This window comes from Danaus plexippus, chromosome 12 (genome assembly GCF_018135715.1).
Source record: "Danaus plexippus chromosome 12, MEX_DaPlex, whole genome shotgun sequence".
NCBI classification, from domain to species: Eukaryota; Metazoa; Arthropoda; class Insecta; order Lepidoptera; family Nymphalidae; genus Danaus; species Danaus plexippus.
In genome coordinates, this window is record NC_083545.1 from 5,720,695 (window position 1) to 5,746,563 (window position 25,869).

General features: G+C 32.2%; 9 protein-coding genes across 17 annotated transcripts in view; 5 read left to right on the forward strand and 4 right to left on the reverse strand.

Moving 5' to 3' along the window:
* The window catches only part of LOC116772324 (rab11 family-interacting protein 4), a 50,079-nt gene extending 48,161 nt beyond the window's left edge, over positions 1-1,918 (forward strand). For 4 of the 5 annotated variants that reach the window (XM_032664464.2, XM_032664466.2, XM_032664468.2 and 1 more), the window contains 3 exons: positions 93-238; positions 689-730; positions 1,029-1,918. In XM_032664464.2, coding sequence (XP_032520355.2) covers positions 93-238; positions 689-730; positions 1,029-1,169 — 329 coding nt within the window. In that variant the 3' untranslated portion in view covers positions 1,170-1,918. The remainder of the gene's footprint in view (positions 1-92; positions 239-688; positions 731-1,028) is intronic. The other variant, XM_032664465.2, reaches the window with a different exon arrangement.
* Positions 1,913-3,026, reverse strand: LOC133319118 (uncharacterized). The gene is made up of 3 exons (XM_061522340.1): positions 3,001-3,026; positions 2,449-2,641; positions 1,913-2,153 (listed from the first exon to the last, which is right to left on the reverse strand). The coding sequence occupies exons 1-3, from the start codon at positions 3,024-3,026 to the stop codon at positions 2,046-2,048; spliced, it is 327 nt and encodes a 108-aa protein (XP_061378324.1). The 3' UTR covers positions 1,913-2,045.
* A 41-nt stretch (positions 3,027-3,067) lies between these two features.
* On the forward strand, positions 3,068-5,752 carry LOC133319119 (rab11 family-interacting protein 4B-like). The gene is made up of 5 exons (XM_061522341.1): positions 3,068-3,078; positions 3,135-3,496; positions 3,927-4,072; positions 4,525-4,566; positions 4,865-5,752. Exons 1-5 carry the CDS (start codon positions 3,068-3,070, stop codon positions 5,003-5,005), a joined length of 702 nt encoding a protein of 233 aa, XP_061378325.1. The 3' UTR covers positions 5,006-5,752.
* On the reverse strand, positions 5,747-10,702 carry LOC116772590 (fas-binding factor 1 homolog). Its single transcript, XM_061522384.1, has 11 exons — positions 9,553-10,702; positions 9,257-9,408; positions 8,844-9,022; positions 8,467-8,727; positions 8,200-8,393; positions 8,021-8,127; positions 7,818-7,943; positions 7,610-7,747; positions 7,431-7,540; positions 6,950-7,358; positions 5,747-5,981 (listed from the first exon to the last, which is right to left on the reverse strand). The coding sequence occupies exons 1-11, from the start codon at positions 10,598-10,600 to the stop codon at positions 5,874-5,876; spliced, it is 2,832 nt and encodes a 943-aa protein (XP_061378368.1). The 5' UTR covers positions 10,601-10,702; the 3' UTR covers positions 5,747-5,873.
* A 332-nt stretch (positions 10,703-11,034) lies between these two features.
* On the forward strand, positions 11,035-13,846 carry LOC116772557 (ubiquitin domain-containing protein UBFD1-like). The gene is made up of 6 exons (XM_061522171.1): positions 11,035-11,195; positions 11,310-11,743; positions 11,912-12,037; positions 12,171-12,312; positions 12,708-12,754; positions 13,116-13,846. The coding sequence occupies exons 1-6, from the start codon at positions 11,057-11,059 to the stop codon at positions 13,224-13,226; spliced, it is 999 nt and encodes a 332-aa protein (XP_061378155.1). The 5' UTR covers positions 11,035-11,056; the 3' UTR covers positions 13,227-13,846.
* A 33-nt stretch (positions 13,847-13,879) lies between these two features.
* Positions 13,880-15,873, reverse strand: LOC116772403 (uncharacterized). Of its 4 annotated transcripts, XM_032664592.2 has the most exons (6): positions 15,483-15,605; positions 15,297-15,391; positions 14,985-15,232; positions 14,739-14,871; positions 14,313-14,442; positions 13,880-14,147 (listed from the first exon to the last, which is right to left on the reverse strand). In XM_032664592.2, coding segments are annotated over exons 1-6 (693 nt in total). In that variant the 5' UTR covers positions 15,484-15,605; the 3' UTR covers positions 13,880-14,061. The 4 variants fall into 4 exon arrangements, with proteins under 4 accessions (XP_032520483.2, XP_032520481.2, XP_032520480.2 ...); XM_032664590.2 differs by having other exon boundaries at positions 14,997-15,232; positions 15,297-15,873; XM_032664589.2 differs by having other exon boundaries at positions 15,297-15,873.
* A 2-nt stretch (positions 15,874-15,875) lies between these two features.
* On the forward strand, positions 15,876-20,876 carry LOC116772401 (polycomb protein suz12-B). The gene is made up of 9 exons (XM_032664587.2): positions 15,876-16,143; positions 16,232-16,278; positions 16,362-16,649; positions 16,741-16,942; positions 17,379-17,611; positions 17,850-18,060; positions 18,450-18,652; positions 18,854-19,113; positions 19,294-20,876. Exons 1-9 carry the CDS (start codon positions 16,044-16,046, stop codon positions 19,991-19,993), a joined length of 2,244 nt encoding a protein of 747 aa, XP_032520478.1. The 5' UTR covers positions 15,876-16,043; the 3' UTR covers positions 19,994-20,876.
* Positions 20,877-20,975: 99 nt separating this feature from the next.
* Positions 20,976-22,582, forward strand: LOC116772402 (uncharacterized). The gene is made up of 5 exons (XM_032664588.2): positions 20,976-21,144; positions 21,216-21,257; positions 21,329-21,774; positions 21,846-22,017; positions 22,150-22,582. Exons 1-5 carry the CDS (start codon positions 21,063-21,065, stop codon positions 22,383-22,385), a joined length of 978 nt encoding a protein of 325 aa, XP_032520479.1. The 5' UTR covers positions 20,976-21,062; the 3' UTR covers positions 22,386-22,582.
* Positions 22,583-23,130: 548 nt separating this feature from the next.
* Positions 23,131-25,749, reverse strand: LOC116772684 (methyltransferase-like protein 22). 2 transcript variants are annotated; one of them, XM_032664945.2, is made up of 6 exons: positions 25,552-25,749; positions 25,063-25,141; positions 24,677-24,787; positions 24,401-24,586; positions 24,076-24,243; positions 23,131-23,454 (listed from the first exon to the last, which is right to left on the reverse strand). In XM_032664945.2, exons 1-6 carry the CDS (start codon positions 25,558-25,560, stop codon positions 23,153-23,155), a joined length of 855 nt encoding a protein of 284 aa, XP_032520836.2. In that variant the 5' UTR covers positions 25,561-25,749; the 3' UTR covers positions 23,131-23,152. The 2 variants fall into 2 exon arrangements, with proteins under 2 accessions (XP_032520836.2, XP_032520837.2); XM_032664946.2 differs by lacking the exon at positions 25,552-25,749 and adding an exon at positions 25,264-25,544.
* Positions 25,750-25,869: the final 120 nt, after the last annotated feature.

The following is a 25,869-nucleotide window of genomic DNA, read 5'->3' on the forward strand; positions in this document are numbered from 1 at the left end:
CTTCTACTTTAAAGATAATGAAGGTTGCTCCCGATCTGTGATTCATAACCGAAATCAACACATTAAATAAAACGTCATCAATTATGTTCCAGCCTTAACTGAAACCCAGGAGGAGCTTCAGGCACAGATCCTCACGCGTGGTGTTGAAGAAGGCAGAAGTTTGTTGGACGGAGTCAGTGGACCCTTAGTAGCGACTAACTCGCTGGCTCACGAACTGTCACAGATGTCGGACCACGAGGTAAATACTATGACCATAACAGACATAAGGCCCATAACGACCACAAAAAATATCACAGCAATCTCATTACTATAATAGGATACTCCATTAAAAATTTGCCCTCACTAACGATCACGAAAGATTTAAATGAAACTAATATTTTTCGGATATACTTCGCGTGATTTATTGTTTTAAAGCTACATAATCCCGACGTTTCGGTTACTTCTCAGCAACCGTGATCACGGGCAGACGAAATCTGTAGTTTTGTACAAAAATAAATCACGCGTAGTTCATCCGAAATATATTAGTTTCATGTAAACGAATAAAACTCATGAAAATCTTAGGTCTCATTATGATTACGAATATATATTTTAAATTTCTCTCTAAGTCCATGGATCACATTACTTGGGATCATCAAACAGCTTTGTTGCTTTCGCTTAAATCTTTATTGATATATATGCGTTTTTGCAGCTCGTTGGTAGCAAACACACAGACAGCGTAGAGCTGGAAAAGGTACGCCATTACTAACATGCACGGACATAACTTACACGCATGCCTTTATATGCTGGGTGGATCATTATAACAAAGTAAAATGCATGAAACGGATTATGTACCACTATTAATGGACCCTCGACTTTAATTTTACCTTAATTATTAAAATATGTACCCATTTTAACTGACACAAAATTTTAAATTGCTTTATCATCAAATTCATACGGAACCCATTATCGCCTGTGCCTTTTCACGCTTTATGCTTCCCATAATTATTTTGGTGTCAAATAAAATATCTAATTTAAAATATATGTTTCAGTTGCAGAAAGCCTTAAAAGAGCAACAAGATGTAAACGTCCAATTGAGAAATTATATAGATGGAATTCTGTTATCGATCGTCGAAAACTACCCTCAACTGCTGGAGGTGAAATATCAACAGAAACCGGAAATGAAGTCATAACACCGATTAAATTTATTTTAGACAAATATTACAATAGAAAATCCTGTATTAATAAATATTAGCTGATATATGAAAAGATCAGGATCCATTTGTTATAAACAGTAGTGACAAACTCATCTCTGGATTAAATTATATTTTTAATAATATTTAATTCTAAATTATTCCCTATTAACAATGTGCTCTGTGTAACTTATTGTTCTCTTACTCTCAATATATTTTCTCAACTAATAATGGATTTTATGATAAAATTTTGTGATAATTAAAAAAATATATATATCAAATAATATCCCACTCCACGGTTATATCATTCGAATATTCCTTGTAACTGTAAATAATGTATAGATTATCTCTAGCTGTAGTATCGGAATGTTAACGCTCCAGTTAAAATATATAGTTAAACAGATCTGGGGTTAGATTCAGCCGTTTCCAAGGCATGACCGTCCAACAGCTTGTACATTTTATGCTAAGACTGGATTTATTGGACACGAACGGTGCAACAATGTGTTCCAAGATTATATATACACTAATATTATTTATAAAGCCATTAAACATATTCGTGTTTATTAATAATATTTTTAATATAAATAGCATAGTACCTATAATTAATATATGTTACTATTTTTACAATGAGATATTGGATAGTGTAGTTGAGTATGTCTGTGTACATTTTGATAACACAATTAATATGAAGTATGGTATACATGTTATAATTATAGAAAATGAATTAAATGAAACAATAATAATATTGCTGTCAGACTTTTATTTTCACCCTAAAAAAAATCACATGTGATGCTTGTAGTAAAATTTCTTTAATTAATACTTGTAGTGTATATAAATTTACTTCATGGTATCGAAATAATTGATAATCAGCGTTTACTATTGTTCTTGGTCGTTCCTATCTTCAATTCTCCTCGTTTGATCCAAATTGTTGATGACTTGCTGGACATCCAAACGCAGCATCATCAGTTTCGGATCCATGTAATCCTGGGGATAAATAACGTTAATTTGAATAATTTACTTAATATACATTATTAGGAACAAACAGACAAACACTCCTTGCTTTTTATAACCTAACCATGTACTCGTATATATTATCTAGAATACATGCAAAACAAGGTTACACTCATAGAGAAAAAATTACCAATCAATTTTTATTTAAAATTAAAAATAATGTTTCAGCCTACTTCGATATCCAGGAAATGTCATGCGGAGCAAAGCTGTGTGTGAAAATAATTAACCCTCAACTATATTTATATCTACACAAATACAAATTATCTACCTTGAAAGGTTCATGGGACTGTTCTTGGAGACCAGTATCATTTTGACCAGACCTGCCAAACGTTTGAGCTATATCCGCCTCTATTATGTTAACGGCAGGGTTGTAATTTCCGTAATCTCTTCCAGTGTAAGGCAAATACGCGTCATATTGAGAAGTCCTGCACAATGAACACTGCTGTCTATTTTCTACAAAACTTACGATAAAATTACAGGTGGACTCGAATTTACCTACAATTTCTCGTACAAAGCAATAAACTTACAACCTCTATATATAAATATTTTTTTGACTTCTTCCATTTATATCGTCCAAAAAAATACAATTCAATACAAACGAGTAATATAAGCCAGTTTTAACCTTCCTGACTTTTAAATTCATATCATACTAAAAACACTGAATTCAATATATTCATATAAACGTATAATTATAACATAACAACTGTTTAATACGAAGTTTCATTCTTCGTTATTACGACTGTTATAACTTTAAACAACTTTCTCAATTCAATATCCGTCTTTAGCGATCACAATTATGGCTTGTTGATATAACACTTGCCTCAGCGATTGTTCCAGTCGATACATATTCATAGCAAACAAATCCCTGGATTAATATAGTCTTGGTTATGCCACACGGGTTTAATCTTTAGCCACGTAGAACGTTAAAAATATGATTAGGAAGGAAAAATAAAGTGAGAAAATTCATTTTCCAACACCTGCCAACATATTCCAACAAAATAAATGTACTCATATACTGTATAAATCCAAACAGGTGGGTCGTTTACGTGGTGTAGCTGAAACTCTCCGTGCTAACTCCGAGACCAGTGCTCGTGTGGCTCGAGAGGCTCAAGAGGCTTCGAGCGAATTGGCGGCACAGTTGAGTGCGGCGAGAGAGGCTGAGAGGAAGGAGAGAGATGCTGCGGAGATCGCGAGAGGACAACTGGCGAGGCTCAAGGAAGAGTTGGAGGACATGAGGGACGTGGCTCCTCCACCCCCCGACCCGAGGCTACAGGAACTCACCATGGAACTAGAGTTACTACGGACTCAGAACAAATGTCAGTTGATATTGATTGTATGAGTATTAATAGTAATATAATGCAGTGTGATTTTGGAGGGAAGTTGCTGAGAATGACGGATGGAAATATAATTTAAGTTTCGTATGGCAAACAGTTTGGATACTGAGGTGAGATTTGTATCAACTCATGGAAATGCAAATGTTAAATAATGTTCAGGATATAGCTATGAAATTTTAAGAAATAAAATATTAACATAGACTTGTATAAATAGGAAACGTGCTAAGTTGGTTCTTAAATAACATTTTTTTTTCTATTACTTTGATGTATTTTTAGTTTTAAACGTAAGATAATTTTGTTATTAATTAAAGTAATGAAGCCTTCTACTTTAAAGATAATGAAGGTTGCTCCCGATCTGTGATTCATAACCGAAATCAACACATTAAATAAAACGTCATCAATTATGTTCCAGCCTTAACTGAAACCCAGGAGGAGCTTCAGGCGCAGATCCTCACGCGTGGTGTTGAAGAAGGCAGAAGTTTGTTGGACGGAGTCAGTGGACCCTTGGTAGCGACCAACTCGCTGGCTCACGAACTGTCACAGATGTCGGACCACGAGGTAAATACTATGACTATAACAGACATAAGGCCCATAACGACCGCAAAAAATATCACAGCAATCTCATTACTATAATAGGAAACTCCATTATAAATTTTGCCTTCACTAACGATCACGAAATATTTAAATGAAACTAATATTTTTCGGATATACTACGCGTGATTTATTGTTTTAAAGCTACATAATCCCGACGTTTCGGTTACTTCTCAGCAACCGTGATCACGGGCAGACGAGATCTGTAGTTTTTTACAAAAAAAAAATCACGCGTAGTTCATCCGAAATATATTAGTTTCATGTAAACGAATGAAACTCATGAAAATCATAGATCTCATTATGATTACGAATATATTTTTTAAATTTCTCTCCAAGTCCATTGATCATATTACTTGGGATCATCAAACAGCTTTGTTGCTTTCGCTTTATTCTTTATTGATATATATGCGTTTTTGCAGCTCGTTGGTAGCAAACACACAGACAGCGTAGAGCTGGAAAAGGTACGCCATTACTAACATGCACGGACATAACTTACACGCATGCCTTTATATGCTGGGTGGATCATTATAACAAAGTAAAATGCATGAAACGGATTATGTACCACTATTAATGGACCCTCGACTTTAATTTTACCTTAATTATTAAAATATGTACCCATTTTAACTGACACAAAATTTTAAATTGCTTTATCATCAAATTCATACGGAACCCATTATCGCCTGTGCCTTTTCACGCTTTATGCTTCCCATAATTATTTTGGTGTCAAATAAAATATCTAATTTAAAATATATGTTTCAGTTGCAGAAAGCCTTAAAAGAGCAACAAGATGTAAACGTCCAATTGAGAAATTATATAGATGGAATTCTGTTATCGATCGTCGAAAACTACCCTCAACTGCTGGAAGTGAAATATCAACAGAAACCGGAAATGAAGTCATAACACCGATTAAATTTATTTTAGACAAATATTACAATAGAAAATTCTGTATTAATAAATATTAGCTGAATATCAAAAGATCAGATCCATTTGTTATAAAACATTATGACAAACTCATCTCTGGATAAAATTATATTTTTAATAATATTTAATTCTAAATTATTCCCTATTAACAATGTGCTCTGTGTAACTTATTGTTCTCTTACTCTCAATATATTTTCTCAACTAATAATGGATTTTATGATAAAATTCTGTGATAATTAAAAAAATATATATATCAAATAATATCCCGCTCCACGGTTATATCATTCGAATATTCCTTGTAACTGTAAATAATGTATAGATTATCTCTAGCTGTAGTATCGGAATGTTAACGCTCCAGTTAAAATATATAGTTAAACAGATCTGGGGTTAGCTTCAGCCGTTTCCAAGGCATGACCGTCCAACAGCTTGTACATTTTATGCTAAGACTGGATTTATTGGACACGAACGGTGCAACAATGTGTTCCAAGATTATATATACACTAATATTATTTATAAAGCCATTAAACATATTCGTGTTTATTAATAATATTTTTAATATAAATAGCATAGTACCTATAATTAATATATGTTACTATTTTTACAATGAGATATTGGATAGTGTAGTTGAGTATGTCTGTGTACATTTTGATAACACAATTAATATGAAGTATAGTATACATGTTATAATTATAGAAAATGAATTAAATGAAACAATAATAATATTGCTGTCAGACTTTTATTTTCACCCGAAAAAAATCACATGTGATGCTTGTAGTAAAATTTATTTAATTTAATAGTGTATATAAATTTACTTCATACTATCAAAATAATTGATGATCAGCGTTTACTATTGTTGTTGGTCGTTCCTATCTTCAATTCTCCTCGTTTGATCCAAATTGTTGATGACTTGCTGGACATCCAAACGCAGCATCATCAGTTTCGGATCCATGTAATCCTGGGGATAAAATAACGTTAATTTGAATAATTTACTTAATATACATTATTAGGAACAAACAGACAAACACTCCTTGCTTTTTATAACCTAACCATGTACTCGTATATATTATCTAAAATACATGCAAAATACGGTTACGTTCATAGAGAAAAAAATAGCAATCAATGTATATTTAAAATTAATAAATAATAGTTTAAAAAAACTAAAAAACACGCTTTTTATAGAAAACCGAACTAAAAAATAGAAAATAAATTTTAATAAATTTAAATTTAGAAAATAGTGTTAAATTTTATTTTAAAAAAAAAAGCGTGGGGTGCATGGTGTCAATAGTTATAAATATTTTATTGACAGATATGAGTAGAGTGATTATCATTTCAATAATATCTTAAAAAGCACCCCACGCTTTTTTAAAAATAAAATTCATTTTTTTTTATTCACACTTTTATTAATTTATATTTATTGAAATTTTTGACACTATTTTCTTAATTTAAATTTATTAAAATTTATTTTCTATTTTTTAGTTCGGTTTTCTATAAAAAGCGTGTTTTTTAGTTTTTTTAAACTATTATTTATTTTTTACTTTTTAGTTTGGTTTATTTATAAAATCTTTTTTTTTTTAAATTTTAATTAAGTTTCTTACCTTATCGACTATAGATGAAAATTATATAAATTAACAAAAATTATATTTTGCAAATTGAAAAATGGAATAATTTTATCAAATTAGTGTATTGTCATCGGTCCTCGATAAATCTACAAAGTTTGAACGAAATCTGGCCGTTTAAAGTGGGTCAGAATCGCGCCCAAAGAAGTCGGTTACAAACATACAAACAAACATACATGTGAAGCTAATAAAAATAATGTTTCAGCTTACTTCGATTTCCAGGAAATGTCATGAGGAGCAAAGCTGTCTGTGAAAATAATTAACTCTCAACTATATTTATATCTACACAAATACAAATTACATCTACCTTGAAAGGTTCATGGGACTGTTCTTGGAGACCAGTACCATTTTGACCAGACCTGCCAAACGTTTGAGCTATATCCGCCTCTATTATGTTAACGGCAGGGTTGTAATTTCCGTAATCTCTTCCAGTGTAAGGCAAATACGCGTCATATTGAGAAGTCCTGCACAATGAACACTGCTGTCTGTTTTCTAGCTCTTTCTTTTCATTGTGCAGACTGAGCCTCTCCCTTGATAAAGCGACCTTTTCTTTCGCGATCTGCTTCTCTCTATTGTTTAATGACACCACGTGTTCTTGTATCCTTCTAATCCTATCTTCATACTTCCTTTGAAGGAATTCCGCCTCGGAATATTTTTTATCGGCTTGAGATTGTTTCTCCATAGCCGTTTTTGCGAGTAAATCCAAATCTCTACTCCTGAAATAAATATAAATTTATTTTGCGAAACTTTCTTTTTTGTAATAAAAAAAAATCATTTTTAATTCTTACTTGGACATGACTCTCTGTTCTTCCATGCGGAGTTCCTCTTTGTCGGCGTTTAGTTTCGTTCTTTCCTCGCTCATTTCTTCTAACTGAGCTTGAAGTTCAGCTTTGGTTTTCTATGTGAAAAACTAGAAATTGTATTGTCCCTTTATATCGAATAAAGAATCGTAATAGCGACATCTTACCTCCAATTCCAATTTCAAGCTTTGGATGGAAGCTTTCTCTTTAGCAACGAACGCACTGTCCTTTAACGTCTTGGCCCTCTCTTCTTCAATCCTCGAAATCTTCTCGTGATATTCTTTCTGGATGTCTTCTTTCAACATCTGAAAATCAATTTACAGTTATATAGCTACCTATTGTTAAACTGTTTTTTGTACTAAAACATTTTTTTACTTTAACTTCCTCATCCTGTTTCTTTAACATGTTTTTCGCGAACTCTGTCTGTTTGTTGAACGTCGCTCTCTCGAACTCAAACTCCATCTTCCTTTGTCTCAGAGCTGACGTTTCTTCTTCGATCATCTGTAGATAAAAGATTAAAATGTCACAGTATCCAAAAAATTACTCCAAGTAAAACTGATTATATTCAAAGAAATTACACTTGTCATTTGTTTAAGCCTGGCCTCTAACATGTTGACTAAATCCTTGCTTTCAGTCTTTTCCTTTTCGAATGACTCCCGTTCCTTTTTGAGCTGTTGTATCATATCTTTGGACATTGAAATATAATATTAAAAAGTATTTAAGTGGATACATTAAACTTGAATTCACTGCAACTTACCGCTGACCTGTGTTTCTCGGATTTGCAAACTCCTCTCAGAGTCTCGTTGATTCCTATTTGATAACGTTTCCATTTGCTCGTATAACTTTCCACATTTTTCATTACCCTCCCTAACATTCGACAAGAGTTCTTGCAATTCTGATGAGAATCCAGCCGAATCTTTTATCAGCAGCTGTTCCTGTTTAACCGCGTTTCTTAAATATAAGATAGAAATTAGCTCAAGAAAAATGGCGCCCGAACTGGTATTAATAAAGATGAACAACCCACTTAACATTCTCCATCAATGCAGCGTGATGTTCTTGTAAGACTTTAATGTTCTCCAAATGTTGTTCTCGTAGCATATCGTTTTCAACTTTATGTCTATCTGTAAGTGAATTCAGATTGTCTTCGGACATTTTCCTATACAACTGGTGGTGTTCGTTCAGCCAACTTATCTTTTCTTTATAAAAATTAACAAGTTTTTCAGTTTCGTCCTTCATTCTTTCCTCTGCTTGTACGAACGAAAGCTCTAAAAAACCTAATTGTCGTCTGTAACAAAATAAACTGTCTATTGCAAAAAAATAAAAGTGACTACAACACATTTCATCGAATGGTTTTTGGATTTCAATTCGTACTATTTTATTAATATTTATGAGTAAAACTACCTGTAAGAAGTTTCCATTAAATCTATTTCTTTATCGTGATTTTCTTGCAGAGATTGTACGAGTTGCAGCAACTGTCTTCTCTCCTTTGCAAATGGACTATCCTTCCGGTCTGAGTCTACGTATTGTGCAGTTTCTCCTTGTACGTCATCGTAATTTGGACTCGAATCACTTAATAAAGCCTGTAGATATTCAGGTAAAGTTACAACATTTTTTCTTTGAAAGACCCAACTGTAGGTAAAATAAACAGTAAATGCAGATAGGTGAGCCAATGAAGATCTTAATATCTAAATTTATTATCCTATACTTATGAATGTATTATAAAATCAATTAGATTTAATGAAATAAAGGAAACTCTTTTTAGGATATTCGTATTAACAAACAAATCTTCAATAAAATATATTATAACGATAAACCTTAATTCTTTGAGTGATTCTCTCCTGATGTGACGCTATGATCGCTTGCATCTGTTGTCGATGCTCAGCCTGTCTATTCAGCATCGCCTCCACCTGCTCGTGTTGAGCCATAGCAGCCTCGTGCTGCACTCTTTGACTTTCTTTTTGACGCACTAAATTATGTAAATGTGGACATCGCTTTTATCAGAATACTTTTATTAAGACTTAAAGTTTGCAGAAAAAAATACGTTTAAAGAACTAGATAAAGATAAGTTTAAAAAATCGTGATGCTGTATAATCTCAAAACCACTTCTTACTCTGCATTGCTGCTAATTTTTCATCCTGTGCTTTCAGTTGCATTGCAACCATTAGCTGGGACTCCTGTTGTTGTAAGTAAAGTGCAGCTCCTGCTAATGTTACATCTTCCTGGGCAACATTCAACTTAAATGTTTCAGACGGTTCTATTTGAACTTGTTCCTTTTTAACCTCTTTAATATTGATCTGCTTCTCTTCCGTTTCAGTTTCTTCAGGCTTCGGTATATCATCAGCGATAGGCGCATTATTACTCTCAATTTTAGTCTCTTTGGGTTTTTTCTTTTTGTTTGTTCCACCTCCTAACCAAGCAGGTATATCGTCTTCTTCTTCGTCACCCGCTTCATCTTTATCTTGGAATATACCAAGCCAATTTTCACTGGATTTCTTTGTTTTCGGAGGTTTTTGAGTTTCAGTCAAAATTGTAGGCTTTGGCTTTTCACTTTTCGAAGATTTTAAAGTTTGTTTTGATTCAGTGTTTCCGAGAAAAGAATCTAAATCAAAGTCATTTTTCTTCGATGCTGCTGTGGGCTTAGAAGGCGGACCCCCCAATATATCGTCTAATAATAAGTTAGATTGTTTGCTCTTCTCTTTTACTTTCTCTTTCTTTTTGTCAACATTGTATTCTTCTAAAATATCCAATTTATCAAGATCAGTACCTGATTTAGCTTTAGCTGGAGATTTAACTGCTTCGATTTTATCAGACGTTGTTTTAAAACTGATATCTCCCTTATTAAATGAAATCGATTCCTTTGACGTTGTACGTTTAAATGGAGTAGGCGAAATACTGCTTAAATTATCCTTTCGCGCAGTATTCTTATCCTCAATAATTGATGTTTTCTTTGTATTCTGTAATATTATATCATCGTCTTTCTTAATGCTCGTTTGTGGCTTTGTTTCACCCAAGTCGAATAAACTACTTTTCTTTTCTACATTTTGAGTTATCTTTTGTTTTTGAGGTTTCTTTTTACCTAGTATATCATCATCAAAGAAGCTATCATCACTACCATCACTTAATATTCCCGCTAGAGGATCTTCGAGATTAAAACTCATTGTTTGTTTAAATATTAAATCGAATTAAAGAAAATGTAACATTATTCAATAAACTATTTAATTAACAATGTCTAGCATTATTTTAGCAATGCTAGGATTGGTTTCCATAGCAACATTATAATACATGCAATCCAATTATGCTACTTTTTATCCTGCACCAAAAATTCTAAATTATATGCTTAATTGATGAAAAGAAATTTATAATTTTATTAAATATTTTAGAAATAAAATTCTGTTGATTTGTTTTCGTAAATCAGACATTAGGGATTTTAATTCTTCATATTTTTTATCGTGTCTTAAATTAAACATCAAAAAATATATTATATTTTGTTTTAAGCTATACTAATTATTCTGTTTAAATGTAATGAGTTTTACATCATTAAATATTATATTATATTTTATTATGAACAAAGCGGTACTTATATTAATTCTGAACGTAGCATTTTGTGACGATTGATGAAAAATTTGTTGCTTCACGTCAGCCAGTCGGCTATATTTTTAATTATTTTTCAAAACAACTGCAGCGAAACTACAGATTTTTTGTGTACTAATAATATTTTACCTTTACATTACCATCCAACGATGGATTATATCGGTGAGGTTTCATTCAAAATTAAATACCTGCATTTAAGAAACCTTTTGACAAATTTTAAGCGGCTCATAGAGTCCTTTTGTTCTGGATTTTGCTAAATCATGGTGTGTTTTTCAGCGTCAGAAAAGGGTGATACAACAGAAAATCGGGATCCTAATTCTTTAATAGCAAATGGCAGCTCAAAGCCAAATTTAGAAACAAAATCTATTGAAAATGAAGGCCCTCACATCGAAGCTCCCACTGAGCGTGCGTGCACTTCAGAATCTGCAGAAGAATCTGAAGTCTGCGAGATCCCAGAACAAATCGAATTTACTGTAGTTTTTAATAAAAATAAACATGACATCACATTTGCATACGATGCTACTGTCTTAGAACTTAAAGCTCATTTAGAGCGAATATGCGGCGTTCCCCAATCTGCTCAAAAACTAATAATCAAGGGTATGGCTAAGGATAATGTGACATTGCGAAGTACTGGTATAGTCAAAGGTGGGAAAGTGATGCTTGTTGGATCAAAAATGGATGACATATTGGCTGTGAAAAGTGCACCAAAGGTATTTTTCTTTTGTTTCGAAATGTATAATGTATCCTATAGTTGTGGTTAATATTATACTAATCTTAAATATTTCTTTCGTATTAAATTCTGATACTATACCTTAAATTTAAAATAAAATTATGTGAATTTTCTTAAGATTCTCTAAGATTTAACATGTCTATTGTAGGAAATACTTGAAGAAAAGAATAGTAGTCAGACAAGTAAAGAACCGTTATGCATGCAGAAAATACACAGGAAAGTTCTAGATAAAGGCATCCCCCCAGATGTGATGCCGGGTATCAAAGGAGTGAAGGTAGTTTGACTATTACGAGCATTAAAATAATTCTGTTTTAGCTTTCTAAATTATAACTTGTACTGTTATCAGAAGTTTATTTGAGAAATTATTGTTTGTGAAAGCTGTTAATATTTTTTGTTATGGTTAATAGGAGCCATTGCCCCCAGTGCCATTAAGTGGAATGTTAAATAAACATGGAGGAAAAGTGCGGTTGACTTTCAAACCAGAGCAAGATCAACTATGGCTCGGAACTAAAGAGCGCACTGAAAAGCTTGCTATGACATCCATTAAAAGTAAGAATAGACACAAATGTTTACTTTTTATATAGTTTATAGTAAATGTTTTAAACATAAACATCTATTAGAAATAGTTTTAACCGAACAACAGAGTCCTTGAGTATATTAGTAGTTAACAGAAACATATTAACACAATATTATACTCGGTCAAAGTAAAAATTTCTTACTACCTGAAACTATACTTTTATTATTATAAGTAACAAATTTCTTGACAGCAAACAAATTTTAATAAAATAACTTTCATGTGAATGAATTTATTATCAAAAATGCTATGCAAATGATTACTGAAGTTTTTATTTTTTAGTAGCAATATGAAATTATAAGAAAATTTACTGTGAAGTAATGAAGGTTTTGACATTATTATTCAATGTATAACAAATGTACCTTTTCAGGTATAACATCCGAACCGATTAAAGAACATGAAGAGTATCATATCATGGTAATTTTAACATATAATTATTATTATTTTTTATTAGTAAACATATAAATTAACTACATATTATGCATTGAAATCTTGTAAAAGTTAGTATGTAATTGATTTCTTATAAGATGTCATAGTATAAGTGTTCATTTCATTCTCATACCACACCACTACCACTGACTATATGAAAAGTTTTTGCCGAGTTATGAGATATCTAGATATTTTAATTTTCTCTTTAAATATAATCCCAAAACTTTATATTAATATTTCTGCATAAGTATTAAAAATAATGTGTTAAAATTCTGCTTTTCTAATTTAAATCCTCAAGTTTTTAAAGATATATTTGCATATTCTTATAGTATAACGCATTACTTTTCAGGGTTTACAGTTGGGGCCAACGGAAGCTTCAAGGTATTGGGTGTACTGGGTCCCCGCCCAGTATATTGAAGCCATAAAAGATGCTGTTCTCGGTGTTTGGCAGTTCTTTTAATACACACTTGTATCATATATATCACCTGGAAAGCTACTTGGGTAGTTGCAATATATTTAAAAATTATCAATTGCGTTCGTAACGCCCTAGCACAAATACGCCATAATAAATACATATAAATAGATAAATTTACCATATAAATCTGTGTGCTGGGGCTTGTTTATGTGAAATTTTGTATACCCAAATTTGTTTTCAACTTTAATACTATCTGTTACTGTATGCTCTGTACCTACGACGGTACTGATTTTTTTTTGTGATATCCTTGTGCTATGTCAATTAAAAATTGTCCATTTTAATTTAGCATCTATCTGGTCAAGTGAGAATTATTTTGCAACTGCATAAATTGCATTTGAGTTTATTGAGCTGTACAATATTGCTATATAACGATAATGTGATATTATAGTATCTTTGCATTCGTCGGAGCTTACTGTCCCTTGTGTTTTAAACCTGATCTCTATTTGAACTTTAAAAAAAAAAATCATTTCCCTCAAAGGATTGGTAATGACACGCAATGACCGCGCCCTCTAATAAGTTTTTAAAACTGTTTTGAGTACTTGCATGTGTTAACCAATTCTATGCGGTGATATAATAATAGAATTAGATAAAAACATTTGAAGAAATATCTGGTTTTATTTTTTCCAATGAAAAACTCCTTTCATAAAAATATTTAATCATCATAAAAGTCATGTAAATAATATAAATGAGTTGCTAAACTTAAAATACAATAAAAGTTTTTGGTATAAATGTAAAATGGCACATCAGAGTAGTGAAAAATAAATAATAGAATATTTTAAATATAATAATACTGATCTGAAAACTGTCTCCAAATATAATATCAGCCATATTCTGATTGAACAGTGAGTGACAGTTGACCTTTTGGAATAGTCGTAGAATGGTACCAAAGACGAGTGTCCAATAGCACTGAAAAAAATAATATACTGTACTTAATTCTATTACGTAAAGGAATAGATTAAAATAACCAACTACAAATTTTTAACAGATTAACATAGAAATTTTTTAAGCACAAATTTTGACAACTGGCAATACCATTCATAAACATACTATAATATATTTTGGATTACCCACCTACATCGCCTGGTTCAACATAAAATTTGATTTCACTACAAGAGTTCTCACATTCCGGCACTGGTTTTATTAACCAGGTTTTATTTCCTTTGACTTGTCCTTGCCACATCAGTCTTGGTATATAATCTAACTAAAATAAAAGTGATATGTATGTATGTAGACAATAATAAAAAATACTTTGTTGTAAAAATTCAAATCAGAAATGTAGAAAGCAAAATTGACATTAGCCGGATCCAAATTGCAACCTTCAGAATTATATAAGTGAAACATAATTAATTTTCATTGTATATTTTTCATTTGAATCTAAAATAAGATTAAGCTCAACATTGCTCTAAAGCTAAAAAATAATTATATTGTGTTTTGTTTGTAATTTTAAATAAAAAATCATTTAAATATGTTGTATAATTTTTTTATATATATATTTACATGCATGACCGCTCCCATTTCATATCCTATAAATATATTTTCAGTTGCCGGAAACTCTGCATCATCAGGCAGGAATTCTGGTATGGAGTAATATTCACGAACTTTCGATAAGATGGTCGGATGACAGTTGCCCCTGTGCAAAATAAAAATATATAATATATGTATCATATCACATTAAAGCATAACAATTAATTGGTTAACAGTATAAGCTAAAAATATATGTCTATTGTCTATATTATTGCTTACCAGCCAACATACCAGGGCTCTTGTCCAAACTGGTTTGAAACTCTAGCTTTAGGCATCTCAAACACTTCTTTCAGAGTAAATAGATCAGATTTAAAATTTAAAAACTGGCAACCATTCTCCAAACTTTCATAACTCTGAGGAGTTTGTTCGTATAATGTTTTGAAAAAATTTATGCTAAAAAATTTTGAGGCACTCCAATGTTTTATGGCATTCTTGACTATTATGGGTTTTGATGAATATGCATATTTCTGAAAGAAAAATATAAATGATTCACAAAGCCTTTCTCTATTAATAATAAAGAAGAAACCTTACCTTAAAGCTATATCTTGTAACGTTCCACAATATGAGAGGTTTTGTAACATTCTCACAATAGCCGCAATCAGCAAGAGGTCGAGTCGCTTCCCACACTAAGTGGTTAATAGGTAATAAACACCTTGCACTTAATAAATATTCTATTACAGAACTTGCGACAAGTAACGATATAAAAGCTACACTCACTGATATTAATGTTTTATTGTACAAAATATGTCCTGATTTGTGTGTAACATCACAATTAAATTGCGTATTTAAAACATTTTCTATCCCTTTGTCAAAGGCGATTTTCTGTAGAGTTTTTATTTTATGGTAAATAATAGATTTTTCTTCATTTTCTATTTTCATTATAACATCATTGTACAACAGTTATAGAATGAATGAATATTTAATATAGTACATACTATAAAAGTTACAAAAGTTTAAAAACAGTCACATTGAACTCGCCAGAAGCTGTCAAAACGGAAACTTCAAATTTCATTATGCTTTTTAATAAATGAATAGTAGCAGAGGAATTTGTTTTTCAGATTATTTTAGTTTTGATAGAACTACTTTAATCCAGTATATAATTTTAAATATTACGTCACCAATACTACTCCATGATAACATCATGTATTTTTACATTCCGAAGTAATGGAATTATGAAGTTCAAGCATTTGGTTGTCTATTGTTTGACCTGACGCTGTCAAGTCAACGAACTGATGAACTTGGCGGTTTTAGTAATAAGTTGGATAGATAAACCCAAAAATGCCCCCGAAGAAGCGTGAAAAAGAAAGCGAAACAAATAAAAACTCTAAAATAGATCATTTGCAAGCGGATCATGAACTATTCTTACAAGCTTTCGAAAGTAAGTCTTGATTTCTTAGAGAGATAGTGGCATTCTCTCGTGGATAATTTACACATTCTAATTTATTGAAATTTGTTTTTTATTTCAGAACCAACACAAATATACCGATTTTTGAGAACACGTAATATGTTATCGGTGTGTATTTGAGGTTGTTAATGCAGATTTTAATGTTAGTGCTGTAGTTATTTTATAAAAACTGTTGATATTCTTGTTTTCAGCCCATATTTTTAAATCGGACGCTGTCTTATATGAAACGTAGGATGTCTAGAAGCAATAAAAGCCGTATCGGCTTCAAAGTGGACTCCTTGCTTGAAAAGATAACATTAAAAAAGAGCACTGAATTACAGCTTAACAGTCTGGGTGGTTATATGACTTTAACGTTTTTGGGTTTTTACGACAAAAGTTTAGAAGAACCTAGTGATTATCAAGTGAAAGTTGAAACATTACTCTTAAAGATATGTCACAAGAAAAGGAAAGAAAGCTCATCAGCTATAGTGGAAGTTTCTGTATGTACAAATAAAAACAATCACAGCTACCTTTTTATTTGTTGTATTTCATTTCAAAATTAGAATGAAAAAATTCTTTTCTTCTTTATAGGTTGGCAGTTGTTCAGTTCCCCTCAACCCTTCGACTTCTGAGCCTCCAGCTATGGCCTCTGCTGTGAGCATATCAAGTGACACTTTCAGCCCTTCACATGGACCCAATGTAAAATCCTACATGCTCATGTTAAGGGTAACTGTCACAAAGGCTTCCATGAGTAATGGTGCAAGTTCAACAGAAATAACTAATGGAGATGATGGTAATTAAATTTTCCAGAATATTATTATAATTTTCATATAATATTAATCTGCTCTGTTGTTTATGAAAATGATGTCTTAAATTTTTTCATACAAATTACATATATTAAAATGTGTATTCAGTTCATTACTTAATTATCTTATGTCTTGATGATATATATAAAAATCAAAACTTACTTTTTTATGAGTGTTCCTTGGTGTTATCTTTCCCTATGATCTAGCCCTATCTTTTGCTTCAATAATAATTTATTATTAGTACATATTAGTTTTACTTAGCTGATTTTTAACATCATTATCAGAATTTGCAAAATGAGCTCATTCATATATTATGTTATAAATTTTTTATGTTTGATAAAGTTTTCTATCATTAATTATTAGATGCAAATATTATCTCTCTTGGCAGTAAATAACTATTTTTGTAATAAATCCTTTTTTTAGAACCTCTAACAAAACGTCTCAAATCATCATCCGATATAAATTCAAGCACAGATAATAAATGGAGCAAACTTTATGGCAGTGAGTTAATAGTGTATGACAAACATAACAGATGTCTTCTAACTAACGGGGAGTATGATCTAGTGTTGCATGATGTAACCCCCGGCGGCCGGAGCGCTACCATTGCCAGATCTCCTCACAAAGCTCTGATGGCGCAATGGGAAACTATACCTAATGTAAGTACATTTGTTTGTTGTTAATAAAATACCTCTACATTTGTTGAGCTCAGGCCTCTGATTTAGACTAAGTTATCTTGGACTTACACCCACCATTCAGTGATGTAGGTTAGTGGGTTTATTTTAAATATAATGCTCTTTACTGCTTTGATTTAGGTTTGTTTGCTAATATATTTACTTTATCTGTGTAAAATATGCCATTCTTATCAAAGTAACAACAAATCATTATAATTTTCAGGAAAATGACCTACAAACAGAGACAAATCCTTTCGATATATTCAAAGTTAGACCGTTATTGAAGTTAAAGCTCAGCTGGAGTCAGGAACCCACAAACGGTTTAGTGAACCGGCCGAAACTCTACCAGCAGGACAGTAATGGTGTGAAAAAAGATAACACTGCCAAAGAGAAAATTTCCACCCCGAGGTGCTCCACTAGTGAAATAAAAAATGGTATGATAATTCTCTTCAGAGTAGTTATATCAAGAAATGAGATTTAATTTGTATATAGATAAGATTTTTCACTTATTTTTTTGGTAAAACGGTATCAAAACTTGCAGTAGTGTTTTTTAAGATTTTCCTTAAGGTCTTTGTGCATTTTGTTTTTATGTAGTAATTTGTTCAATACAGGAAAAAAATGATCTGCTTTATGATATCAGTTCACTTTTATGGATAATTGCATCATACTTCAATTTCACATATTTAAGATAGTGATTTGCAATCAATATATTTTTATGATCAATAGAATAGTTATTTTCGTGATATTGGACCACAATACTTAGGATTTAATCATGTGGTCATTTTCTTTTAAAACTTTCACATTTATTTATTTTTTATTTCAGGAGAGAAATCCAAGCAGGAGTCTACAGATTCATCCAAACGTCAACAGATCATTTATCAGTTCCTATACAACAACAACTCCCGCCAGCAGACCGAGGCCTGCGATGACTTACATTGTCCATGGTGCTCCCTCGACTGCGGAGCGCTATACTCCCTGCTCAAACATCTCAAGCTGTGCCACTCAAGATTTAATTTTACTTATTTTGTAAGTTTATACGATGTGTACTCAACCAATATAATAAAACCCTCTTTACTATTTCGCGACGTTTACAATAGCTAATACAGTTATGTCGACATATGAAAATTAGAAAAAGATAGTATGATATGGTCAAATTATCTATTATTTTGTTGCTGTTTTCGTATTCTTGTTTGAATAGATTAAACAAAATACCAATATCTGTTTCAGCCAATACCAGGTGGCGCTCGTATCGATGTGTCTATCAACGAGTTATATGATGGATCGTACACGGGCTCCCCTCACGACCTGATAGCGGCTCAAGGTCGGTCCAGGGGCGGAGGCCCACGCGCGGGGCCCACTCGTAGGGCTTCGCTGACACATCTACTAGTGTTGAGACGACGAAGACACAGGCATAGTCTGGCAGAATTCCTAGAACTGGATGATAATGATGTAGATGCACAGAGACCCTACCTAACAGGACATAATAGGTAATATTGATATATTTTAATTGGTATATTTATTGGTTATAAACTCACTATTACAGCCAACATATTCTTTTTGTCTGCACAATAAAATAAAGGATATAACTGGTTTATAAAGATTTGATTAAAATTAAAATTATTTTCTTATTAATTTGAGTAAAATAAAATAGAATAATATTCTTTCAGATTATACCACCACACAATAACCTGCCTGCCGGTGTACCCTAACGAGCTGGACATCGACTCCGAGAGCGAAACGGATCCGCTCTGGCTCCAACAGAAGACCATGATGATGATAGACGAGTTCACCGACGTCAACGAGGGAGAGAAGGAGCTCATGAAGATGTGGAACCTTCACGTCATGAAGTACAACTACGTCGGCGACTGCCAGATACCGCTCGCTTGCCAGATGTTCCTACAGATGAAGGGCAAGGAACTGCTCGAGAAGAATCTATACAGGAATTTCATACTCCACATGTGTTCATTGCACGATTTCGGACTTTTGAGTCCGGTGGCGCTCTATCAAACCGTACAAATGCTGAACCAAATGTTGGCGGACAGCGCCGACGCCAAAGAGAAGATGAGAGAGTCGCTGAGGGCGCAGAGGGACCACTGGAACGCCGTAGGGAAATTCCAGCAACCTGTGATAATAGAACAAAAACCTAACAACGCCACTGTCAAGCTGAACAACGTCGAGGCGTCGCCGTCCGTCAGAAGAAAAACGTCGAATTTACAGAACGCCAACAGGATGGGCAGCGCTAGCTCCAACTTCAACAAATCATCTAGTCCCGGACCCGCCAACGGCGAAACCAAAAGGAAAATGTCTTCCGGAAGCATTCAGAGTAGAAAGAGGTCTTCTATATCCGAAAGAAAGAGCTCGGTATAGCGAATAATCAGTATTGAACCGGTTTACAGGACTGGTCTTCGTTCGAGGCTTTTAGTACAATCGGGATGTACGTTTTAAAAAAATATATGTAAAATTACAAGGATTTAACTGATGTTTTAACAGAATTCTGCCACGTGATTAGATAATTATTTCGTTACTGCCCAGTAATTATAAGATTAATTTAAGTCCATCAAATGGAAGGCGCGTAGTTAAGTTTCATAAATTATGTCATTTTTTTTTGCCGATCCAGGATCTCTTATTTAAGTCTTTATTCGAACAGCACTTTGTAATCATTCAATAGACTGATTCAAAAGACTAAAACTGAATAGGAATATAAAGATTAGAACAAAACAATAATCTCAGCTTTATGTTAGTTTATTGTAGTCCAAAGTCCCGGGATACTTCATCAGAGCGACCAAGGGATTGCCACTTGTGTTCCGGTTCCGTTCCCGGTTATGACAGATGCTTGCAATATATTGTGTCGATGTTGTAATACGAGTTCAGTGTTCACTGTCGAGACTTAATATATCGAGCGCTAGGCGGAACTACCTCCACGGGAATTATTTATAATCAATAATGAATTGTTTCACATTAGGACGCTAGTGTTTACGTTTTTTTACACGACGGCTAGTGATGTACCAATGTGGAAACTTATTGGACGCCGCATAAGACTGCTAACTTCGATTGCCTTAAATATCACCTCAGTCAAATCGGACGTGATCTTTATTGTCACTATATACTAGTTGTGTTTACGTTAGCCTTTTTAGTATTTCAATGCAATAATGAATTTGTAACATTTTGTTATTTTTTTAAAGATGTTTTCATTGAAAATTTCAGTAATTATTTGTACTTATGAAATGAAATATAATTAATATTTTCGGTATCGATTGTTTTACTTGAACCATTATTGTGCTTTTATGAAGTAAATACTTTTTAAATAGTCTTATCGAGGCAATGCTTTAAAACAACATGGCCAACAATATCAAAATTAGAATTGTCAAATGTGTGATAAAAAGAAAAATGGAAAGCCATTTGACAAAGATCACGAACTGAAATTTTTTGTTTAAATATGTCACACACGAAGAATGTTCATAAAATAACTGATAAAAGTAGAATAGACACACAGACAACCGTGGACGATGCAGACAAAGGTAATGATAGTAATTAAATACAGTATATTGGCGTGACAAGTAAAGAATTAAAAATATATGTCTCATTTTAGATCAAATTAATTGTGAAGAAAACAAAAATTGTACATACGCTGGTAAGACTCGATGCTTAATTATTTCATTGTTTTGTACGGTTTTTGTTGCACTTTTCGTATGAAATTTTCAGTAACGGTGTCGAAAAAGTCTTCAGCAGCAGAGGAAACTGCGCTGTGTGCAGGTCAAAAGTCATTTATAAGCATACATTCAACTGATTACCCGTGTCAAGTGTCAGATATAGAAAACCCAGCCAATCTCGAGGAATGCAACGTTGAAGTATTGAGTCTTAACGAAGTTTTCCCTTCAACATCTGAGGAAAGTCTATCAGACGATGAGTCTCCTGTACGTAGAAGACATTCCAAGAAGAAAGCACAACAGGATTCCGCCAAGACAGCATACGTGCCCTCAAACAGCAAATCTTCCACAACCTCTGGAAGACAAAAGGAAATCTTAGATGTTGGAGTGCCAGTGCATTCCGACTTTGACCTACCGAAAAACACTTTATACGTAACAGGAAGTAATCCCGGCGAACCTAAAATGGCGTATCAAGATCCGCCTAAGAAAATATCGAAAACCGTAATAATATAACGTTTGAGTTAATTTGTTATTTCTCATAAATTATATTTTAACATAAAAATCTTCTTCAGATGAAGAAATTCCTTCGCAATATCGACAAACACAAAAATGAACAAATGAGTAAAAGCACGGAAAAGGCTATAAGTAAACTAACTACTATGCGTGGAATTCTTAAAGATGGCCGCTGCGGCCCGGAGTGTACCGGTGACTCGTCTATTCACGACACGGAAGGATATAACGCCTGTAATTTGATTATTATTATTAAATGTATCTTTTTAATGTATCGTTTTCTATCAAAATTATGAAAAGCATGTTCAGACTATCATTTATTCTGGTTAAGGTGAATATTTTATTAATAAACAAACATTTTTGCAGCTGAAGACTTAACATTCACTATGGATTTTGGTCCACAAACAAATTATACCAAGCAAATACCAGATAAGAATGTGTCATTCAACACGCAAGTCGTGATAATTCACTTCACCGGTGACCTTTGTGTAGGTCAGAGTATCGAAACACTAAGCAAGGAAAAAGACCAGCAGGCGAGGAATTCGGAACTAAGGAAAACATTTTTAACAAAATACAACGAACTATGGCCCACCCAAAAGTAATTTTAATCTAGAATATATCACTTTTAGTATAGGGTGAGCAAGTTTAACTTTTCGTCGGCTAGACACGAAAGTTATTTTGAATAATGTTAATTTATACACATTTTTGTACGTTTAAAAATTATGAATGGACGTTGCGTTTTTTTTGTTTATTTATAAAGACCAAATTCATCGGTCCAAATAAAATATTTCGCCCTTGAGTTAAATTTATTTTTTAAAATTTATGTAATTTGTTACTAAAAATATCTTTAATGAATTTTTTTGAGAAAGCAGATGTTTTTAATGGTTTTTATTTATATTGCATAAATTTTATATTATTTTGAGATATATTACAATACAAAATAATTGAAACTACCCGTTTCCTTTACGAAGGTCTTAAGGATAAGCTCACGGTACTTGGGATTTGAATGCTTATATTCAGATATAGAATCATATTTAAGAAAGTAGAATACATTCAAACACATTACATGTATTTGACAAACGATAATGATAAGAGAAAAACCGGAAGTGCCTCAAGCTAAGTACCCTTGAATTTAAAAATTGGGTAGATACATGGGGGGGGATATGCAAAATAAAAGAACTATAAAACAAATTATAAGATATTTCTACAAAAAATCATGATAGTCGGTTTATGCATATAATAGTGAATTTAAAAACGTAATTAGCGAAAAAGAAACTTTGAACTGTTTGTACCATTCAAATTTTTCATAATTTAAAAAGGTTTTCAGTTGAAAATAAAAATACGGTATTTGCTAATATTATTTATGTTATCACAGTTGTGCCGATATACTTTTTGATGTGATCTTCCAACAGACCAGTTCCTTGACACGGTCGTATGTGAAATATTTGGGAAAATCTAAGGGTATTTTTTCTGTCGTCCATTGACTATTCAACTTTATTTTGTCTAACAATGACAGGAATGTTTCGTAGCATGGCGCCACTGAGTCCATATGTTCTATTGTGAACACGTAACGTTTTTCTAACACTATGTATATAGTTTTTGGCGGTTCTATATTCAATATCTTCTCTATGGTCGACACGAATGCCGCCGTAACGTCGTCGTCGTAAATCACTGAAAAATATTGTATATTATTCTTAATTTTACAAGAAATTATTAAAATGAAACCTAATTTACATTTTAAATAAATACGACTTGATTTTAGTTAGTGTTAGTTATTATTGAATGAAGCGAATGGAAGTTGGAACGCTAGTTACATTGGCGACTCGGGTCATTCTCTCGGGAGACGATACGGCAAACGAGTGTCCGATCGAGTCGAGGTTTTTCGATAGCCCTGTTATCTGGGGTAGTTTTTATTATAAAAAAATTAGATTTGACCACCGATTTGATTTCGGGCCGGAAAACGGAACCTATGTCCATTAAATGGTTGGCTACCGAAACTATAAAGACGCTTTACTCAACTTGCACCGAGAGCTTTTTTTCGAGCATAATAAGAAAAATAATACGAAGTTGCATCTCCTAGTATTAAAACTATTTGCTTAAAGCATCAAAATCTTAGAGACCTATCTTTATCTTGCTTTAATAAACTTAGTTTTTAAGATAAAACAAGTATTCAGTAACAGATTATAGAGGGTTCTGAATATTTTTCTAAAAAGGTTTAAATAATAGTCCTATTAATATGTTAACTTCATCAGTCACAAACCCTTAAAACTAAAAGTACGACCAAAATCATACCATCTGCAGCAATAAAAATATCTGTTTTTCTAATTTCATTTAACAGAGATCCATCCCAATCGGTGTTTGTGAAATCCAGTGGCATCACTTTGAACTGAGATTTGATAAGTTTTGTATTATATTTCGCATTTAATTTTATTAAATCCAGTATACCTCCTATATTTATATCTAAAAAAAAAAAAAAATTTTAATATACCTAATTCAAATAATTTTTCGTTTTACTAAGCTTTTGCTCATATATGTGTGTAATGACATGTTTATTCTTTATTTGATATCTAATATTGCAAAGATATATAACAAATTTAAATAAAATTTTCTTACATACCAGTGCAAACAACACTCTTTGCATAAATAGCGGCTACAAAGCTCGTCAATCCTGTACCAGCTCCGAGTTCCATTATTGCCTTCCCATTCAAACTTTCACCCAAATGTATTAAGAGATCGCCCAATAAGAATGCACCTCGCCATACTTGTAATCCGACCATAGCGATTTTTGTTTTTGAACTGTGTTCTTTAACATTAAATAATATTTGCTATAACACATTTTTATGGCTGGCTATTAATTAAGATGTATATATAAAGATAATAGTTTTTTAATCACCTATTTTAATTACTTCCTTATGCCGTCTTTCAACATCCAAGTCATCATCTTCATCAAATTTTAAAGTATTGTTCCTGGCCGGTACCCAAAATGGAAATAGCGATATCACATCTGAAACATTTTAATTTACAATAAGGTTTGAAAATGTAGTCATATTTGGTATATATTATTTATTAAAAATAACACAGTAAAAATAAAAATAAAAAATTGAGTATCAAAACAATATTTTCCACTACAAAAAACTGTTACCACTGTAAACCACTGTAAAAAAAATCCCAATGAAATTTTTAATTTTGGAAAATTAAAAATAAAATAAATTAGTAAATATTTAATATTGCCACAGATAAGATAAGACATCAAATATTTTTCTATAAGTCCAAACTTACTGCCTTCTTTACTTGGTTTCATCTCAGTTTTGTAGTTATATTCATCATATATTTCTGATCTCACTGTGAGTTCTGGCATCTGAAGAATGGATTTATACTAAATCAAACTTAATATACATAGTTCTTATAATATTCAAATGATGTAAGCAATCAATAAATATATTTTTAATTAAAAATATATTTATGCAATATATACATCACCTTTAAAGATTCGTATTTAGCTAAGACCTACTATTAAAAGTGAACTATAAAAATGATCCAGAATAAAAATTGGATAGTGTCCAATTTTAAAATTCTAAAATATATTCTTTAGTTTGGACACGAAGGCCACGATTGGTGATTTACAGAAGCAAATGTCACAACTATTAAGCGCGACATTTTATCATCACTAAACATAAATATTTAATATAAACAATATCTTATGCCAAACGAGATTATAACTCTAGGTATTTGATTCAACTATAAACATTATATGGATGCACACTAAACTTTACTCATTGTTTCGTGCAAAGTAGTATTGAATACTACATTCAATAAATTTATAAAAGTTTCGATATCCTTATGTATATACACTTTTAAAATTAGAGAAAACAATACTAGTGAGAAGAAATCTTTGGATATATTGAATTTTACAATAACTTCTTTCTATCTGAATGGAAAAGTTATCTTATTAGTTTAAATTTTCCTCAACTTAACGTTGTATGTTTACATTCAAATTTGTCAAAAACAAAACTGACATTTGGTGTCTTGTTTATAAATAAAGATTGAAATTAAAATTGCATAATGAATAATATAATAAAAGCATTT

Bases quoted from the DNA above. Each gene is read 5' to 3' on its own strand.
- LOC133319118 (XM_061522340.1), bottom strand. From the start codon at position 3,026: ATGTATCGACTGGAACAATCGCTGAG. The intron at 2,642-3,000 runs GCAAGTGTTATA...TTTTATCGTAAG, and splicing joins CGACTGGAACAATCGCTGAG to TTTTGTAGAAAATAGACAGC. The intron at 2,154-2,448 runs GTAGATAATTTG...ATTTATCCCCAG, and splicing joins AGTCCCATGAACCTTTCAAG to GATTACATGGATCCGAAACT.
- LOC133319119 (XM_061522341.1), top strand. The intron at 3,497-3,926 runs GTCAGTTGATAT...ATTATGTTCCAG, and splicing joins ACTACGGACTCAGAACAAAT to CCTTAACTGAAACCCAGGAG. The intron at 4,567-4,864 runs GTACGCCATTAC...TATATGTTTCAG, and splicing joins ACAGCGTAGAGCTGGAAAAG to TTGCAGAAAGCCTTAAAAGA.
- LOC116772590 (XM_061522384.1), bottom strand. From the start codon at position 10,600: ATGAGTTTTAATCTCGAAGATCCTCTAGCGGGAATATTAAGTGATGGT. The intron at 7,944-8,020 runs GTAATTTCTTTG...TTTTATCTACAG, and splicing joins GGCTTAAACAAATGACAAGT to ATGATCGAAGAAGAAACGTC. The intron at 5,982-6,949 runs GTAGATGTAATT...TTTTATCCCCAG, and splicing joins AGTCCCATGAACCTTTCAAG to GATTACATGGATCCGAAACT.
- LOC116772557 (XM_061522171.1), top strand. From the start codon at position 11,057: ATGAAAAATTTGTTGCTTCACGTCAGCCAGTCGGCTATATTTTTAATT. The intron at 12,313-12,707 runs GTAAGAATAGAC...GTACCTTTTCAG, and splicing joins TGCTATGACATCCATTAAAA to GTATAACATCCGAACCGATT. The intron at 12,755-13,115 runs GTAATTTTAACA...ATTACTTTTCAG, and splicing joins ATGAAGAGTATCATATCATG to GGTTTACAGTTGGGGCCAAC.
- LOC116772403 (XM_032664589.2), bottom strand. From the start codon at position 15,644: ATGAAAATAGAAAATGAAGAAAAATCTATTATTTACCATAAAATAAAA. The intron at 15,233-15,296 runs GTAAGGTTTCTT...TTTTTCTTTCAG, and splicing joins TTACAAGATATAGCTTTAAG to AAATATGCATATTCATCAAA. The intron at 14,443-14,738 runs GTAAATATATAT...CTTTTATTTTAG, and splicing joins AAATGGGAGCGGTCATGCAT to TTAGATTATATACCAAGACT.
- LOC116772401 (XM_032664587.2), top strand. From the start codon at position 16,044: ATGCCCCCGAAGAAGCGTGAAAAAGAAAGCGAAACAAATAAAAACTCT. The intron at 16,650-16,740 runs GTATGTACAAAT...TCTTCTTTATAG, and splicing joins CAGCTATAGTGGAAGTTTCT to GTTGGCAGTTGTTCAGTTCC. The intron at 18,061-18,449 runs GTATGATAATTC...TTTTTATTTCAG, and splicing joins CACTAGTGAAATAAAAAATG to GAGAGAAATCCAAGCAGGAG.
- LOC116772402 (XM_032664588.2), top strand. From the start codon at position 21,063: ATGTCACACACGAAGAATGTTCATAAAATAACTGATAAAAGTAGAATA. The intron at 21,145-21,215 runs GTAATGATAGTA...GTCTCATTTTAG, and splicing joins CGTGGACGATGCAGACAAAG to ATCAAATTAATTGTGAAGAA. The intron at 22,018-22,149 runs GTAATTTGATTA...ACATTTTTGCAG, and splicing joins CACGGAAGGATATAACGCCT to CTGAAGACTTAACATTCACT.
- LOC116772684 (XM_032664945.2), bottom strand. The intron at 24,244-24,400 runs GTATGTAAGAAA...TTTTTTTTTTAG, and splicing joins AAAGAGTGTTGTTTGCACTG to ATATAAATATAGGAGGTATA. The intron at 23,455-24,075 runs GTATGATTTTGG...AATATTTTTCAG, and splicing joins TATTTTTATTGCTGCAGATG to TGATTTACGACGACGACGTT.